The sequence below is a fragment of the Peromyscus maniculatus genome, chromosome 9, assembly GCF_049852395.1.
Source record: "Peromyscus maniculatus bairdii isolate BWxNUB_F1_BW_parent chromosome 9, HU_Pman_BW_mat_3.1, whole genome shotgun sequence".
NCBI lineage: Eukaryota > Metazoa > Chordata > Mammalia > Rodentia > Cricetidae > Peromyscus > Peromyscus maniculatus.
The window spans coordinates 64926964-64945407 of NC_134860.1; the positions used below are offsets into that span (position 1 = coordinate 64926964).

The following is an 18444-nucleotide window of genomic DNA, read 5'->3' on the forward strand; positions in this document are numbered from 1 at the left end:
GGGTAGCCTAGAACTCAATGGTTGTTTGTTCTCTGGAAAATTACAAAATAGCACTGTCTCATTTTCCTCACCTATAAAATGGGAATAAACTATATGCAACTTCCACAGTCGAGCTGAGACAACTCAGTAACGCAGAGCAAGCACCCAGCACAGTTGTATGAACATACCTGCTGAATTGCACTGCCGTTACAGTTATTGTCAGTAGACAACACCACAAACCAATATGCTAAAAACTCCTACACACACACACACACACACACACACACCTCAACACATGTTTTATTCAGGAATAAACATTTGTTAAACATCTATACTGTACCAAATTCAATTTCTTTCTGAAAGAAATTTATGTAGAGAGAGAAAAGGACGTTGAAGAAGTCATCACACACATTTTCAGAGAACAGCAAATGTGTTGAATGCTGTAATGGAAGAGCCTAGGCTGTTTTTACAATGCTTACCAAGACAACTGGAGTCTGGAGTCATGTGACTGGGTACAGGGGGAACAGAGGTCCTTTCCAGAGGAAAGTGGAATGTAAGCTAAGTTCTCAGCAGGAAATGGGAGCTTACATTACTAAGGGGATGGAGATGTGTAACACAAATTGCTAAACGGTCTTATTAATTAAAAAAAAAACAGAGCCAGATATTGGGGTAAATTTTGAAAGATCAGAGAGACAGAACAAGCCACAACTCCACAGCTGATCCTGTTTCCTCAGACTGAAAGCCTCGGAGTTCTCATCCGAATGGATCTCAGTTGAATTACTTAAACGCCTAAGAGTTTAAAAGCCTCTAGTTCCTGGTCCTCAAGCCTTATATACCTTTTTGCTTCCTACCATCACTTCCTGGGATTAAAGAGTGTGTCCTTCACAAGCAAGACATGAGATCTCAAGTGCTGGGATTACAGGTGTGTGCCCCCACACCTGGCTCTGTTCCTAGTGTGGCCTTGAACTCACAGAGAGCCGGATGGATCTCTGCCTCCCGAATGCCAGGATTAAAGGTGTGTGCTACCATTGCCTGACTTCTATGTTTAATATAGTGGCTGGCTTTTTCCTCCGATCCTCAGATAAGCTTTATTAGGGTAAACAATATTTTGGGGGACACAATATATCACCACAGAGATGCAGAGAATACTCCATATAATATCGTGACAGAAAGTCCTAAGGAAAAGAAGCATTCCATGAATCAGAGTGGCCAGAGCAAGATCAGAGCAACCTGGGAAGGAAATCCCAGGAAGGAAAAAGAAACAACGATCCTGGTGGATCATGTTAACACTTCTAGATTTCACCTCAGCGTCCACAAAGATGTTTATGGTAGATTAGCAGAAATGTTACCAAGTTGGAATTATAACTTTTAAGATGATCCTTGGGAAAGGGGACAGTGATAAAACACACAGAAGTCCTATGAGAAGGCTCTTGCAGGGGACAAGTGTTATGACTTGCCTTAGATAATGGATAGACATGGAATGCTTGGGCATTGTTAGGCTTGTCATCTACTGGGGATGACCAGATAAAGATGTCAGAATTGATTCTGTGGAGCTTTTCATTCGTTGTGACAAACACCTGAGGTAAACAATTTCAACAAAGGAAGATTTGCTTTGGCTCGTGTTTTGAGAGGTGTTGGTCCATCATTCCAGGAAGAGATGGGTAGAGTGTTCACTAACAGCATCCAAGAAGGAGGGCTAACTAGCCTTCTCCTTTCTCCTGTCCTACTCCATCCAGACCCCCCACCAGCCTATAGCCATTCCACTCACATTTAGGGCAGGTCCTTCCTTTTTAACTAATCTCTAGAAATGTCCTCACAAGGCCTAAGTGAAGATGTGACTTACCCATCTCCCAGGCGCTTCTAAAGCTAACCAAATTGAAGACCAAGATCAGCCATCACTATGTCCTACTTTTTGTGACAAATGAGCAGTTGCTATCCTTATAAAGTGGGAAGCCCTAGAAGACAAGCAGAGTCATGTGTACCACTTTGGACTTAGATGTCCTAGAAGACATCTAAGTGGAAATATATATGAAGTTGTGAGTTCAAGCAATAAGGACCAGGCCCCACACTTGAAAGCTAAATGCCAGCTGCAGACAGTCATCTCAAAAGTGCCCATGTTTCTCGAGTAGGTTTCCTGAGAGATCTCAAATAATTAGAGGACGTTTCCCCCATTGCAAATCAAAGTTTTAGTGTATTAATTAACAGGAAGCATTATAAGCCAAGAATTTGAAAATTAAAGCACCTCACCTGGGCCTTACTTTCCTGGATGGTCATATCTGTACCTATTTGCAGCCCAGTCAACTTGACTCTTCCTGCCTTAAGGGTTTACAGGCAGTGATAGGTAATAATTTCAACATTATTTAGATGAAGACACATCTGTGAAGAAAATCTGTAAAGTCCTTTCAACATTTCTACTATACCCTCCCCCAAAAGCAAGTAAGTCAAGCTAAGTAACTTGTGATAGCAAACACGATACCCATATTCTTTTATACGTGCATTTAAAAGTGTTCCAATGGACAATTTCTTTGTTACAATATTAAAAAGAAATCAAAACAACCAACTAGCTTTCCCTCGGCACCGTTTGCTTCTCAAGAAGTTCTAAGGCTTTGGGGTTAAGAGGCTTCATAAAGAGTATTTTTATTTCATTAATTTGTTTTTATTAGTTCTTTGAGAGTTCCATAAAACTTGTTTTGATGATATTTACCACCCTCTCCTTACTGACTCCCTAGCTCTTCTCAGATGCACCCCCTTCCTTACCGACCCAACTTTGTGGCCTTGGTTCTTAATCCCTCAAGATCAATCTGTGCTGCTGAAAGATTCTTGGATGTGTGGTCTTCCACCGTAGAACTGTAGAACGATCGACTTAACAGAGGCTACACTTTTATGGATTGTTAATTTATATTTTAATATTTTTAATCTTTTCTTTGAAAATGTCATGCATTTCTACAATGTGTTTTTATCACCCACCATCACTGCCCTCCAGGCTCCAGCTTTCCCTGGTACCTCCCTCTTTTCTTCATGTCTTCCTTTTTTTTTTCCCCAGTAAGATGCTCTATAATGAGTAGAATTTCAGTCATGTGATTTCAAGCAATTTGCTAGTGGGAATATGTATCAGGTGATATATCAAGCAGAAATTATAACACTGGAGAACACTTTCTGTCACAAACATGGCTGCCCTTGATAACAGAAAAAAACAACACCCTGAACCCAGGATGGGATCTTTCTTCTTAAAATTTTTACTTATTTCTGTTTTTGTGTATGTGTGTGCCTGCTTGTCTGTACGTATACCACATGTATGCAGGTGCACGTGGAGGCCAGAAGGGGGCCCTGGATCCCCTGAGACTGCAGTTACAGATGCTCGTGAGCTGCCTGATGTGGGTGAAGGGAATGGAAGAAGCGGGGTCCTCTGCCAGGGCAGCAAGGGCACATAACCATTGAGCCGTCCCTCTGGCTCCAACACTAGATCTGTCAAACAGCCTTGAATGCTGTGGTTCCTGCTTTAGATTCATCTTTGCTGCTTTACCAGACTTTCTGAACCACTGTCAGAACTTCCAATGGAGCTGCTGCATATTCTGCATGGTTTCTATCCTTTGGTCTTAAGATTTTTAGTGCAGGTGTTGCTGCCCAGAAAATAAATTTTTAGTCTAGAAGTAAACACATCAGCCACTGCATATACCGTGCATTCTAGCCTTACGTCAATCATAATGAGTGAAAGACACTATACCACACCACTGACTTAACAAACACACTTGTATTCAAATCCTGCACATTGAATTCCCTGTTCTTCTCTGATACTTTCAAGAGACTTGGGTAGGCACTAGAAAAAAACATGTAGCTGGGCAGTGGTGGTGCACACCTTTAATCCCAACACTGGGGAGGCAGAACCAGGTGGATCTCTGTGAGTTCAAGGCTAGCCTGGTTTACAGAGCGAGATCCAGGACAAGCACCAAAACTACACAGAGAAACCCTGTCTCAAAAAAACTAAAAAAAAAGAAAAAAGAAAAAACATGTAACTAACTTGTTACCAAACAAAGTGGATGTTCAGTCTCCTAGAATTTGCACTTCATTGGAGAGGAGTCACTGAGCTTAATTAACCAAGGGAGGGATATAATCAGGCTTGCTTTTTTTCTCTCTTTCTCTGAATTTCTCTGGCTATAGTGTGAAAAATAGGTTGGAAGGTATATAAGTCAAGATTCTTTAGAGTAACAGAACTTATAGAATGTATATATATATACATTTATATGATTTATTAGAATGACTTACAGGTTGTGGTCCAACTAATTCAACAATGGCTACCTATGAATAGAAGGTCCAAGAATCACTGTGTGTCTCAGCTGGTCTTCAGTATATTCCAGAATTCTGAAGTAGTGGGTTCTAATGCCAGTGAAGGAATAGAGTTGCTAATGAGGAAAGAGCAAACAGGCAAAGAGCAAAAGCTTCCTTCTTTCATATCCTTATGGAAAGCATGGCCCAGATTAGAGCTTGGTTTTCCCACCTCAAGATCCTGAGTAAAGGTGTGTCTTTCTACCTCAAAGATCTAGATTAGAAGTGGATCTTCCCACTCCAAATTAAATGAAAATCCCTCCCAGGTGTGCCCCTCCATTTTGGGGTTTTAGTTATTCCAGATGTAGTCAAATTAACAACCAAGAGTAGCCATCACAGAAGGGGTAACACCAACAACAGGAAGCCAGTTGGAGGGATGACACAGGGTCCTAGAAAAGGAGGTGATGGCCTGAGGGGAGATGGACAGTGACGGGACATTGGAAGTTCTGCGGTCGGGACCCATTGCTTAGCTGTCATTGAGGAGTTAGAAGAGTGAGTGGTTGAAGATACCAGCAGGATTCTGGCTTGAGCAACTGAGGGGAAATGCTGCCATTGACTACAAGAAGGAAGAGTAGGCTCCATGGTGGATAATGAGTTAGAATTGGTTTATTAAGGATGAAACCGTTTGTGAGCATCAGGAGGAAGGTCTGATGTTTGTGCACTGGAGACCGAGCTAGGGATTCAGATGGAGTCTAGGGAAGAGGATGTGAGAGTCATGGGTCAAAGAAGAAACTCAAGGTTCAGAAATCAATGAGTTGCTCCAAGCTTAGTCTTCTCCCTGGAAGTACCCCAGTTCTTAGGAAAGACCACAGAAAACTTTATTAAGTTTGAAGAGTAAAAAAATGGTTCCTTCAAGCAAAGTGGAAGTACCTAAATGTTGCAAAATTTACAATGAAAGACAAACCTACAGCCAACTCTCTTTTTGGTTTTTGGTTTTTGGTTTTCGAGACAGGGTTTCTCTGTGTAGCTTTGCGTCTTTCCTGGGATTCACTTGGTAGTCCAGACTGGCCTTGAACTCACAGAGATCTGCCTGGCTCTGCCTCCCGAGTGCTGGGATGAAAGGCGTGCGCCACCACCACCCAGCCAGCCAACTCTCATTTGCAGTCAGTGATGCCTATCATCAATATACTATTGCTGTTTTAAAAAAATTCATTGCTCCAATCCCTTATAGTAAAACTGTCTAGCTTTGCTGTACTTAGAAGCCATATTATAGATTCCAAAATATATCCTGCAATTTTTAAATAAGCTATTAAACCTCTTGGCTCTATCTTCTCTGACAGTTAAAATACCTATATCCAGTAGAGATCAGGGACCATGGTAGTCAGTATAACCTGAGCCATGGCTGGTTCTCTCAATGGCTGGAGGGAAGAAGCAGGGAGCCATAGACAACCCCATCCCTGGCTCATCCTGGGCTGTTGTGGGCAGGAAGAGGAGGTTGGCCTGTAGGAGCCAGCAATGGAAAACAAGTAGTTATCCAGATTCCTTCATGCTGCTGGAGAGTGGCTCTAGAATCAGTGGGCTGGCCCACGGGTGACCCAGTAACCATCAAGAGTACATGATACATCGTTTCCAAGAGGGGAAATTTTCCAGAAAGCACTCAGCAGCATCCAGAACCAAAGACGTTTTTGTGAGTTCCCCTGTTCACTTTTCACTACCCCAACATCAGCTGGCTCACACCATGACCTTGCTGGCACGAGCCAGGACATGGACTTCATTGGGCTTTTCAACTCAATGCAAAGGAACACAGTCCTGAAAAGGTCCCACACTTCCTCCTAGGAAGACCGATTTTGGTTATTTATGTCACCGCTTTGGATTGATGGTGCTTGGCTCTGGACTCACGGCCACAAATATATGGGTGGAGATGATGGCTATCGCAGCTGAGTTACAGGCTTTAGCTCTTCCTTCAAGACCCTATTAAATGTTTTTATAAGTACTGGAAGTAATAATTTTATGAAGTGCCTGAAACGTAACCATATAAAATGCTTGGAGAATGCTCTCATTTTCTTGTAAGTATGAGCATCTTAAGGATCAGAAAGACACAGTTTTGGAATTGAATTAAGATCTCTCTCTCTCTCTCTCTCTCTCTCTCTCTCTCTCTCTCTCTCTCTCTCTCTCTCCAGTGTATTTATAGTTGTGAGTTGATGAATCAGGAATTTTATTCAAAATACCATTTTCTTCCATCAACAGAGGCCATCATGGACTCCATAAACATTCATTGAGCACTGTGCCCATCACCAAGACAGAGATAAAGGGTCACAAGTAACACATATCTTCAAAAAGTCTAAAGTCATAGAGGTAAAGGATACCATTCCACAATATTGGCAGGAGCCTACATATCCCAAAGCCTGTCACCAGTGTTGAGGATACAACAACAAAGCCAAAAGTGAAATGTCTGTCCTCTGGTTTAGGGACAACAAACAAACAAACAAATAAATAAATAAATTGTGGGAAATAGAAGTAGATGTCAGAGAAAAAACTAACTTCTGTGAGCCAGGGTAAACAGTGACAAGCAGGTCAGACTGCAGGTATAAATGGGGCTTGTAGATGAGTGGGATATTGACCAGAGACTTGAAAACAAACCAAAGGAATTTGAATAGATTTATGTGTAAGTATCTGTAGGAGGCAGGTAGTTAAGAAGAAGAGAAGAATGGAGAGAAGAACCACAGCCATGTCTCTGAGGCTGTAGTGATCTCAATGGATCAACTAAGAGTCAGTAAAAGTCTACTGTGCCAAGAAGAAAGCCTTTGCATTGGAAACTCATGGGTCATTTGCACAGGCATTGACTGGGCATGTGTATAGACTCTGAAACCAGGCAGGACCTGTGTGACTGCTTCTGACCACCCTCTCTTTAGTCCTCCACTACACTGCCTGACCCAGAGAAGTATTTGTTAAGCAAATAAAGTAATGGAAGAGAAACTTGTATAGAGAGTGCAGGGTCTTGATGAAGGATCTTTAGTGATGGGATGTTATTTAATGATCTTGGACCCGGTCTTATTAGCAACAAGAAGTCAGTGTGTGACCCATGTCATCTGGCATATGCTTTACTTTTCAAAGGAGAGAAGGAATGCTCTGGGCATTGTTGGCTAGGGAGACAGGACTTTTGAAGAGCTTTGGCTTGGGCAACTTGAATGTATTTGGGGGGAAATCCCTGGATCTGCAGAGCTCTGTTTGGATAACCAGAGAAAGCCACAAAGTGCTCTTCATCTACCATTTGCTGGTTTCTTGTCTTTCCTAATCAGGGAATGATGATGGATCCCCCTCTAGGGGACAGATAGTCATCCCATCCCACACTGGGCAGGACCCAAGAACTTGGGTCCACTTGGGAAAGGGGACCCAAGCTTTCCCTTCCACTCTTGCACACTCCCCTTTCCACCGTGCTCTCCCATGCCACCACCCTTTCTTGCCTTCTGCCAGCAAGGAAAGACCCAATGTTCTGACTCTCTCAAGGAAGGAACCACTTGTCTACACTCAAGCATACAATGAGAACCATGCAGTTTCTAGTTATAGTTAAACAGAAAAAGGAATAGGATAGATCCTTCCAGAAAGACCCTCCATTCACATCTGCTGGCCCTGCTTATAAGCTGGGCACTGTCATGGGACACAGGTTGGAGGAGGTGCACCAGGCAAAGGCCCAGTTTGTCCTCACTAGCTTCCCAGGCTTAACCATGTTCACTATCACCACAGACCACTGTAAGATGCTAATAAAAACTGAAGTTTCTTCCCAGGAAAAATGTAAATTGTATATACAAAGACCTGAACTGTGGTTCACAGGGAATCTGTCCATGGGTCTTGAGTTGTGAGCCTAGGGTTCCTGTAAGGGCTAACCCAGGCAGCATTCCTAGTGATTCCTGGCCACCACTCCATGTGGATACTCTAAAGATTTCTGGTAACTGAGAACTATCCAACTGTGACCTGGATGAACCCCAGGAGATGATCAGTCAGGTCACAATGACACAGTCAAAAGAGGGACCCAACACGGGTCATCTGGTAGACCCCAGGAGACTAAGAAATTTGAGTCTCCTCTTACGCTGTCATACCTACAGCGTTTCTCTGGGGTTTGACTGGATGAGGAAATTTTCTCCCTGGTATTAAGGTGCCAACTTGTTTGGCCTGAATGTTACTTGGCACTGGAGATCCTTGGCATGGCAAATGGGCCAATTGTTTCTCTTCTCTGTTCATTGGCTATGTACCAGGCCTACTACTGAGACCACTGGTTAGATAATAATCAACAATTAAGGGTAATTTTCTCCCATGGTCACATAGCATCAGATTCTCCTTTAGAGTCAGCTTTTTATTAAATCCGGAGTCATTTAAACTCTAATTTTCAAAATATGATAATAAGAATGTTCTGAAAGCTTTCTGAACAGTACATTCTAACTCTTTAAATAATGTAGGTATCAATTATACCAGTTCACACTTCCTTATTATATGTGCCATACAATGGAAGCTGCCTGCATTGCTACTAACAGTGCCCATGCCATCTTTGGATTGCTAAAAAGACACATGAAGATTGGGGAAAGTGAAATGGAATCTGGGTCTAGTCTTGACCCAATCACGGAAGAATCACGCATTTTGGAGAAATCACTGGGCTATTCAGCTTAACTGTCTTGATCTCTACAGGGCAGAGGGAGGCTGCTGTCTCTAGAGTCTTGGCCATCCTTGAAGCCTAGAAATTCTATGGCTGCAGTTACCTGGGACTCATCACAACTTAGAGTCTCTTAAAGTTGTCACCGGGATCTCAAGCTTTTGGATAGGTAATGTGAAGCATGCGTGCTGGGAGGCTAGCAGCTTTCTTCTTCCGTACTCAGTCCTCCTGATTCAGGAAGAAGCAGCTGAGCCAGAAAAGCGAGCCCTCTGCATACCTCTGTTGAGTTAGAACTCAGGCACTGCATTTCTGCTCTCACTGAGTTTGGGGGTAAACGGAAGTGCTGTGGGAGCCAATGTGGGTAAGGGAATCAACACTGGTTGATCTTCTCCTGAGAGCACTGAGGGAAAATGGTTCTGTCGCCTCATAGCTGAAACATATCTGTAACAGCCCAGCCTTTTAGTGTCTCCTTACCAACGCACCAATGGAACCCTAGCTCAAAACTGAGAAGTCAGATGTTCCTGATGGTTAGGACTTCAGAGGAAAAGCTGGGAGGCTTCAATTTATTTCACTAGAGTCAGTTTCTCCTTGGAATCTAGAAGCTTCTGCAATGGAAGTGAGGAGGATTCGGACTCTGTAAAGGTGAGAAGATTGTTGATGTTGGCATTTGGCCGTGAGCACCTGCTCTCCGTGTCTTTAGCCAGCTGGTTTTAAGGTGGTCACAGTGTTTTGGTTGGAAAAGAGTCCAAAAACCAGCAGCAACCAATAGTGGATGGAAACTCATTTGTCCCAAGCCAAAGAGACGGCTCAGCAGGCAAAAGCACCCACTGTAAAACCCCGACAAACAAGTTCAGTCCCCGGATCCCACCCTTCGCCAGAGGCAGCAGTACACATCACAATCCTGGCACTCCTACAGGGAGATGCAAGGCAGAGACAAACTGGCCAGAATCCAAAATCCACAGGCTAGCTGGCTTGGAATACACAGAACAGGGGCAACATTAATAATAATAATAATAATAATAATAATAATAATAATAATAATAAATAATCCTGCCTCAATGAAGCAGAAAGAATCTTCCATATAAAGTTCTTCCTCTGACTTTCACAAGCATGTTGTAGCATGGTCTCTCTCTCTCTCTCTCTCTCTCTCTCTCTCTCTCTCTCTCTCTCTCTCTCTCTCACACACACACACACACACACACACACACACACACACAATGAATAAATGAATAAATAAATAAATAATAAATAATACAATAATTTTTAAAGAGGAAGCTCCAAAGAATTGAAAAGCCCAAGAATTAAATTAGGGAGCTGGAGAGATGTCTTGGCATTTTAAGAGTACTGGCTGCTCTTCCAGAGGTCCTGAGTTCAATTCCCAGCACCCACATGGTGGCTCACAACCATCTCTAGTGGGATTTGATGCCCTCTTCCAGTATAAAGGTGTACATGCAGATAGAGTATTTGTATATATAAAGTAAATAAATAAATCTTAAAAAAAAAAAAAAGAATTAAATTAGGTGAATTCGCGTGTAAAAGATGACCTGACCTACAGGGCAACATGTTTCAGCAACTAAGCTGATTGCTGTTGGATTCCTGGAGGCAAAGTCTGGACAGAGGTCACTGGGGCATGAAACACAGCAATGCTGACCAAAGGAACAGGACTTTCTCACAGCAGGGTTTCAGAAGACATACTCGTCCTACGAAGCATGACAAGAAACGCTGGGGTATTTGACAACAAATGATATAGAATGGGAGAGAAACTGGAGGGAAATGCCAACACAGAAAACAACGGAGGACTAGAAAGTGCACAAAAAGTAAAGACAATAGGAAGAAAGGCAGGCTCAAGGAGAGAAGTAAGGTGCTATGGTGATTAGGACAAAGCTCCATGTCACAGAGTAGCCGCCACAAGCATAGAGAAAACAAGGACACTCAGCCATCCAGTCAGCTACAGCCATCGTCAACCAGGTCAACCACTTCATAGGAATGAATGGCAGTTGGCCTTCCAGGTCATCGTACTGGATTCTAGAGCTGTGTGAGTGAGCAAAAACAAGGTCCTGGTGGAGTGGAGTCCATATCCTACTGTCTGGGTCAGAGAAACCATCTTGTATTAGTTACTTGTCTGCTGCTATGACAAAACCCCCAACAAGAGCAATTTAAAGAAGAAGGGCTTATTATAGCTCATGGCTGAAGGGAATATGGTCTATTGTGGTGAGTAAGTCATGGTGGTAGAATGTGAGGCAGCTAGCTACATTCCATCCCCAGCCAGGAAGCAGAGAAGAATGAACATCGGTGCTCAGCTAGCTCCCTTTGCATCCAGCTCAAGACCCCAACCCACGGAATGGTGCCACCCACATTCAAAGTGGGTCTTCCCACCTCAATTAACTTAATTTAGAAAATCTGTCACAGACATGACCAGCGATTTGCCTCCAGGGTGATTCTAGACCCTGTCAAGGTGACAATCAATATGAATCGTCAGTCACACAACCTTAGCATGACTGGTTCCACCCTGCTGCTCCTGATTAATGGAGGGCCAGGGACAGCATTCTCTAACTGTGCTCACACTCTCAAAAGCATCACCAGGGACCTGGGAGAAAAGGATCCAAGAAGAAACTGAGTTTGGGGAGAGAAGTTTCGGGAGTTCAAAGAAGACTGGGTCTGTGTGGTCAGGTCTAGGCAAGGAAGGAGGTGGTGGAATGAGGAACGTTGTTGAAAACTGGGTCGTAGTAACTTTTCCAAGCCCACTCCAGGCACTCTTCCTAAGACAGGAAAGTGAAGTGAGGAAAGAGAGCTGAGGAGTGGCTAACAGTCAAAGAAGAACTCATCCTCTTGCCATGCTTTCTCACCCACTGGGAAGTTGCTAGCAGAAGTACTATTCTGTATCCTCCCCTGAGCACAGCCCATCAGCATCTGCTCAGAGAGAGTCACATGCATCCCCTCTAAAGCAAGAACAATGCCCTATCTAAGAAAGGAGATCCAGCCACCGGCCTCGAGGGAAATCAGCAGATTGAGAGTGGGCAAGTAAGTACTAGGCTTAGACGCATCCCAGTACAGTCCCACACTTAATGAAATAAACCAAATGGTGCTGTTTATGGAAAGGTCTTTAGCCTGGAAGTATCTCCCATTCACCGTTTGAACAGCCAACGTCCAGAGATGTTCTTGGATTAAAAAGAAAATGTTTGTAAAGAATTGAGGCTGGAGATTGTCTTACGTCCAAATCTTAATATGTTGATTTTTTTTTTAACTAAATCCCTTTCTTGCCTTATATCTCAGCTACAGGAAAAAAACCAATGGGATGTTTTGAGTGGTGGGTGTAGACACAAGAACTGCACCTCCTGCTGACAGTGTGGACACAGCATGGAGACCCCAGGAAGGGAGCATAGGAACCTAGCCATGGGTCATCTGGACCCAAGGTTAAGGAAGCGGGGTCAGGGAGAATACAGAGGCTCAGAAACCGAGGAGTGAAAGAGAAGAGTGAGAATTATTAGTGCAAACCTGGACTCTAAGCAGAAATAGCATCCTGGAGGGAACCAGGGCTCTCAAATCACTTTAATAGCTTCACGTTCAGAGGGCATATGGGCTGCGTGGTTGCTGCTGTTAGCTAAAAATTCTTCAAATAAGGAAAATTCTTGCCCCTGTCTCGCTGATTTGTTTGTAGCGAAGTCTCCAGATAAGGTGGGTTTTGCTATGCCCAGCTCATCTCTGCTTGCCATCAGTCATTAAGCCCAGGAAAAGGCAGAGGTTTGTAAAATGGGTTGCCTTAATCACATTACTGTCACCATGAGAGAGAAATATTGAACAATAGATACACATTGGAATGCAAAATGAATTTTTCCCTAGAATTGACCGTATTTGCACAAAGCCAGGCGTCTGTTAACATAGACCACTTTCTCTGCTCCCAGACAAAGTTTGAAAAGTTTGATTCTAATACAGCCTTCCCTGACTACTTATCTCACTGTTCATGTATACTGGTCTCTTTCCAAGAAACATGTTAGTCTAGGAGATTCGGAGAGTCCACGAAATTAAACTTCCTAATATCAAGTCTTAGCCCTGCCAGAGACTACCTGAATGCCCCTGGCTGAGTTACTCAGCCTCATTAAATGGCAGTTTCTTTCTTGGCAAAATAGAAATATTGATATTAAGTATGTATGCGGGCACCTGTTTATAGGCATGTACCTATGTGTGCGTAGATGCATATGCATGTGCATATGCTTGCATGTGTACGTGCATGAGTGTAAAGGTCAGAAGGGAACTTTGGGTCTTGTTTCTAAGGCACTATCCACTTTGTGTGTGGAGGAGGGGGAAACAAGGTCTCTCACTGGCCTAGAACTCACTAAGGAGGCTAGGCTGGTTGACCAGAAAGCCTCAAGGATCCACCTGTCTCCACCTCCTCAGTGCTGGGATGAGCATGTGCCACCACAGCTGTATTTTTTAACACGAGTTCTAGGCACCAAAGTCAGGTCCTCCTGCTTGCAAGGCAAATATCTTACCGACTGAGCCATCTCCTCAGCCCAGAAGTCATGTAACTCACAATATTACTAATAATAGTTCAATTCTTTGCAAAAAGTTAAGTGCACTGCCTGACTCAAGACAGATAATTGGTGACTCTAAATTTTGTTTTAACAACTAGACAGACTGAAAACTTGGAACCTGAAGAATAAAACTTCCCCAGCTGTATGGTTTTCCAAATAAACACCTGTCACCCTGTGTGTGTCTGTGATTTCTTTGAGACATGTTGAACTTGACAAAATTTGTGCTTTGGTGATAAATGTTTCCATCATCCGCTGCACCATTCTGTCTGTTTTGACTTCTATGGAATGTGAGTTTTGTCTCTGACTGAGCTCAGGAGACTGTTGGCTGGAGCAATCTGTAAGAGCATCCAGCATGCGGGCCATGTGTCCTGATTCTGATGGCTCTGCAGCTCGGAGAGAAAGAGAAACCGAGAAAATCAAGACCATAGTCTTCCCAGCACGGATAGAGAAGGTGACCCATGAAATCCCACTCTCAGCTGAGGGTCCTTCACCACCTGATGGCTGCTAGAGGAGGCAGAGGATCGGTTTTCTTCAGGAATGCATCCCCAGATGGGCTGCCGCTGCTCCAAAGCACATTCAGAACAGAGTGGGCTCAGTGAGGCAGAGGAAGAGTACATGAAGTTGGAAGGGGAAAGAGGTGAGGGTAAGGGAGAAATCAGAGGGGAGGATGTCTGGGTGGATCTGACCCAAACACATTAGATGCATGTGTGGACTTCTCAAACAATAAATTAAAACAATACTACTAAAGACCATAGGCTGAAAGACAGGAAAAAGATTGTGTGGGTCCATGAGGGAAACTCTCACTCAACCTCCCACTTTCTTCAAAAACGGAAGCCCACGGGTGCCAAAAAGACTTCCCAAAGCCACTCGCCTGAGTGGACATGAAACTATTACAAGTAGCGAGGAAGGAAAGGAGAGCAATTCAAGAGTGAAAAGGGGGGAGGGGAAGACCATGAAGCTCTTCTTACAAACCCTCTGAAAGGAGTAAGAGGGACCTTTGGGGGTACATAAAATCAGACGATGCCTTTTCGAGGAGCTAGTAAATGTCTAGGAAGGAAAAATAAGGAGTGCTGGGCTGGGCAGTCTAGAACCTTCTGCTCACAGAGGATATGACTGGGTAATGACATTTTTCTTCTCTCTATGTAACAGCTCTGGCTCTCCTGGATCTCACTCTGTAGACCACGCTGGCCTCGAACTCACAGAGATCCTGCCTCTGTCTCCTAAGTGCTGGGATTAAAGGCGTGTGCCACCACTGCCCGGCTGGGGTAATCGAATTTTAATGTGGATGTGGGTTTGAATGTTTCCCTGTCTTATTTTATAACTCAGGCAAAACCATGTGTCTAGACTTTACCAAAAATGGGTTGCTGCACTCTCTAAGGCTTGAGGAGGCTGAAAGATGATTCTCTATTACTGAGAGAGGGAGCTGGTACAAGCCTATCTGTCTGAAAAAGTCTTTGAAATCATAACAAAGAGGTTACCAGCAAATGTGAGGCACTTGCTAGCATCTGGAAGCTTTTGAAACTCTTTACAGATATAAAAAGATGCGTGTTGGTTTGTAGTTTCAGCTGATTGGCCTCTTGACTGGCCAATCACACATGTAATCCTTTGTGTTCTCTTTCAGGCTCCTTCTTCCCGGATTTCAAGCCCTCAGAAACCGTTTTCAAAATCGTATTTTGGCTTGGGTACCTAAACAGCTGCATCAATCCCATCATATACCCATGCTCCAGTCAGGAGTTCAAGAAAGCCTTTCAGAATGTGCTGAGAATCCAGTGTCTGCGCAGAAGGCAATCCTCTAAGCACGCCCTGGGCTACACCCTGCACGCACCCAGCCAGGCCCTGGAAGGGCAGCACAGAGACATGGTGCGTATCCCCGTGGGCTCAGGAGAGACTTTCTATAAAATCTCCAAGACAGATGGAGTCTGTGAGTGGAAGTTTTTCTCTTCTACGCCCCATGGATCGGCCAGGATTACAATGCCGAAGGACCAATCTGCCTGTACCACAGCCCGGGTGAGGAGTAAAAGCTTTTTGCAGGTCTGCTGCTGTGTGGGGTCCTCGACCCCCAGCCTTGAAGAAAATCACCAAGTTCCGACCATTAAGATCCACACCATCTCCCTCGGTGAAAATGGGGAGGAAGTCTAGAGGATGGGAAAGGTCACGGGAAGAGGGGTAACTCTAGGTACTGCTGATTGCCACTCGGAAGGCCAGTGAGTTCTTGAAGGACAAGCCAGGACCATTCAAGGAGGTCCCCATCTGGGAAAGGGGAGAGGGAGGGTACCAGCTCACGGGACAAGTGGGTAGGGCACAGGGGAAGGGGAAGGGTGTCTGGTAACTAATAGGTTCTGAATGATGCAAGGGCCATTTCCCTTCAGCTCAAGTCCTCAGTCATTCTCTGATCCTGCTTTCCACAACTGACCCTTTCAACAAGAAATACCATGGGAAAGAAAATTTCATACACAATCCAAAAGACTATAAATACAGGATGATGATTTCATTGTGAATATTTTGAGCACACTAAGTTTGGAGCTATTTCTTGATGGAAGGGAGAGAATTTTATTTTCAGGCTGAACCTACTGGCAACTACATTTGACATTTATGGAGCAGGGACCCAGAGAGGAAGGAGTGTAAGGTAGTAGCCAACATGCTTTTAGGGCAAGTTTGGAAACGCCACCAGATTCTCAGCTTGGTGAACCTGGACAGAGGGCTTCCCAGGGGTTGCTTTTTGATGGGTTCCTTATCCCCATTTGAAAGTGGGGTGCATTGTCCAACCTTGGATCTAAGGAGCAGAACTTACCAGGGACAGCATGTTTTCCTCAAGAGAAGGCATGCCTGGGACAGCAGTTGCATGACCTGGTGGAGGAAGGCCTTCTACTTGTATCTTCTTAAAGAGCAAGACGCTGGCATGGGATGGGTACTGACACCAGGCTAATGCCCTGTGGTCATGCAGCCTCTCTGATGTGACAAACCACTTCCGTTTCCTGAACTCCATCATGGAAGTCCAGGACTGGCAGAATACTGCTTCCATTACCGGCCCTCATTTCATTGCTGTGTAGTGAATGGGATTCAGCTGTGGCATGTAGAGTGAGTTGTGGGGTCCAGGTACACCCCTCCTGAGCTTCCCAACATACTGATGCTTACCCTCAAATATTTTAATTGATTGCAAAACAGCTGCCCAAATTGATTCCTAGTTTTTGCAAAACCTTGGGGAATGTGCTTTTTTTTTTTTTGCTTTATGTGTACCAAATCCTTGCATCCTTAATAATTCATGATATTATGAATAGTGACTATGGTAATCACACATAAAAATTAAAACATGCCTGCCATTCCACCTTAAGAATTGTAAAATAAGGTTTAATGTTTGTGGGAACAACCCTCCTAAGAATTACAACCAACATCTTTTGTAACTTCTTCCCCTAAGAGCTTCAGAGCAGGCTGATGCTATTGTGAAACCTTCACAGAGAGGCTGCTGGCCCTCACATCTTTCCTTTCCTCCCTTACATCAAATTGAACTCTGCCCCTAAGTCTTTCTAAAGGCAAATCTTTATCCACATTGCAATGAAGAAAATGTGTGCATGCGGCTGTGGGTTTTGTGATTGGTTGTCTTAGGACCTTGAATCTGACCCACTTCCTCCCTACCTTTTCCTGAGCTGTGTCTACTTGTTGGCCAGCAAGGTAGTTACTTGGCCTTGTGTTCTAAACTTGGCTTCTGCCGCTGAGAAGTTGGCTGGGATTTTAGGCTCTCTTGGGCTCTCGGCAAAACTCCTAACAGCTCTTCCAGATGTGGGTGTCAAAGCATCTAGGGAGAACTTCAGAATGCAAGCCTGCATCTTCTCTATATAAGCTTCATTGTTCCAATCAACTTCATTCCAGATTTGAATTCTAAAACCCGTCCTTGTTCTTAGCATGCCTCCATAGAAGAACATCATTACAGGAAGAAGGATCATAGCTTTTCTTCAGCAGGGTACCATCCCGTGTTACCGATGATCTTTAAATCCTTAGTGAATATGTGTAAATGTTAAAAGTGGGAAAACTGCCGGGCGTTGGTGGCGCACGCCTTTAATCCCAGCACTCGGGAGGCGGAGGCAGGCGGATCTCTGTGAGTTCTAGGCCAGCCTGGGCTACCAAGTGAGCTCCAGGAAAGGCGCAAAGCTACACAGAGAAACCCTGTCTCGAAAAACCAAAAAAAAAAAAAAAAAAAAAAAGTGGGAAAACTTAGGCACATTATAAAGGTACCATTGGTGCCAGTTCTAATCAGGAAGAAAAAAAAAAACAACTCCAAAATCTTCCCGTCCTCACATAAAAACCATGACAATCGTATTGGTGCAGAATTGCCCATAAACAACTGCCCGCACACTCACTCCGAGGCCATCCCCCCCTCTAAGGAGGCCAGTATCTAATAGGTTTTTTTTTTCCCATTCCCATAGCAGGGCACTGAATAAAAACACAGCTAATTTATAAGAAATTGATAATGCCACCAAAACATGGTGTCAAAAGCAGTGTCAACAACGTAAAAGTGGAATTGCTTTTTAATCACCCGCCAAAGGAAAAAAAAAGTCTGTACCTTTAAGTGTGCCAAAAACTATCTAAAATGGTTGCAGCCAAACAAATGATTGTCATATTTATATTCATGTGTTTACTGCTTCTATTTGGAGTTTGAGGAATTTACCCAGAGTAACCCCAGTTAAAATGTCCTCTCTTGTGTGTTCTAAAAAAAAAATCGCTTTGGGGATGGTCTTTGTGACATGAAATCAATGGGGCATTATGGTAGGCAACTTTGAGACTAGTGTGAGATTCAGACCCTGTGTATGAAGAGGGACCTTGGATCTCTTTACTCAAAAATTTCTCCAGGGCATCAGAGATGTCGTAGATCAGTGGGTGGAATGTTTGCCTGACATACACACCCCGGCATCACCTAAACCCGAGAGTGGCAGCTCATGGCTGTCAGCTCAGCATTCAGGATGTGCAAACAGGAGGACCAAGAGTTCAAGGTCAACCATGAATACTTAGTAAGTTTAAGCAAGCCTAGAC

General features: G+C 43.9%; 1 protein-coding gene across 3 annotated transcripts in view; it reads left to right on the forward strand.

Moving 5' to 3' along the window:
* Positions 1 to 18444, forward strand: part of Adra1a (adrenoceptor alpha 1A) — a 104316-nt gene that overhangs the window by 72618 nt on the left and 13254 nt on the right. The window contains exon 3 of one of the 3 annotated variants that reach the window (XM_042285060.2): positions 15041 to 17583. In XM_042285060.2, the coding sequence (XP_042140994.1) occupies positions 15041 to 15558 (518 nt within the window). In that variant the 3' untranslated portion in view covers positions 15559 to 17583. Of the gene's footprint in view, positions 1 to 15040; positions 17584 to 18444 lie in introns of those variants that run through there. The other 2 variants (XM_016007232.3, XM_076545245.1) reach the window with 2 other exon arrangements.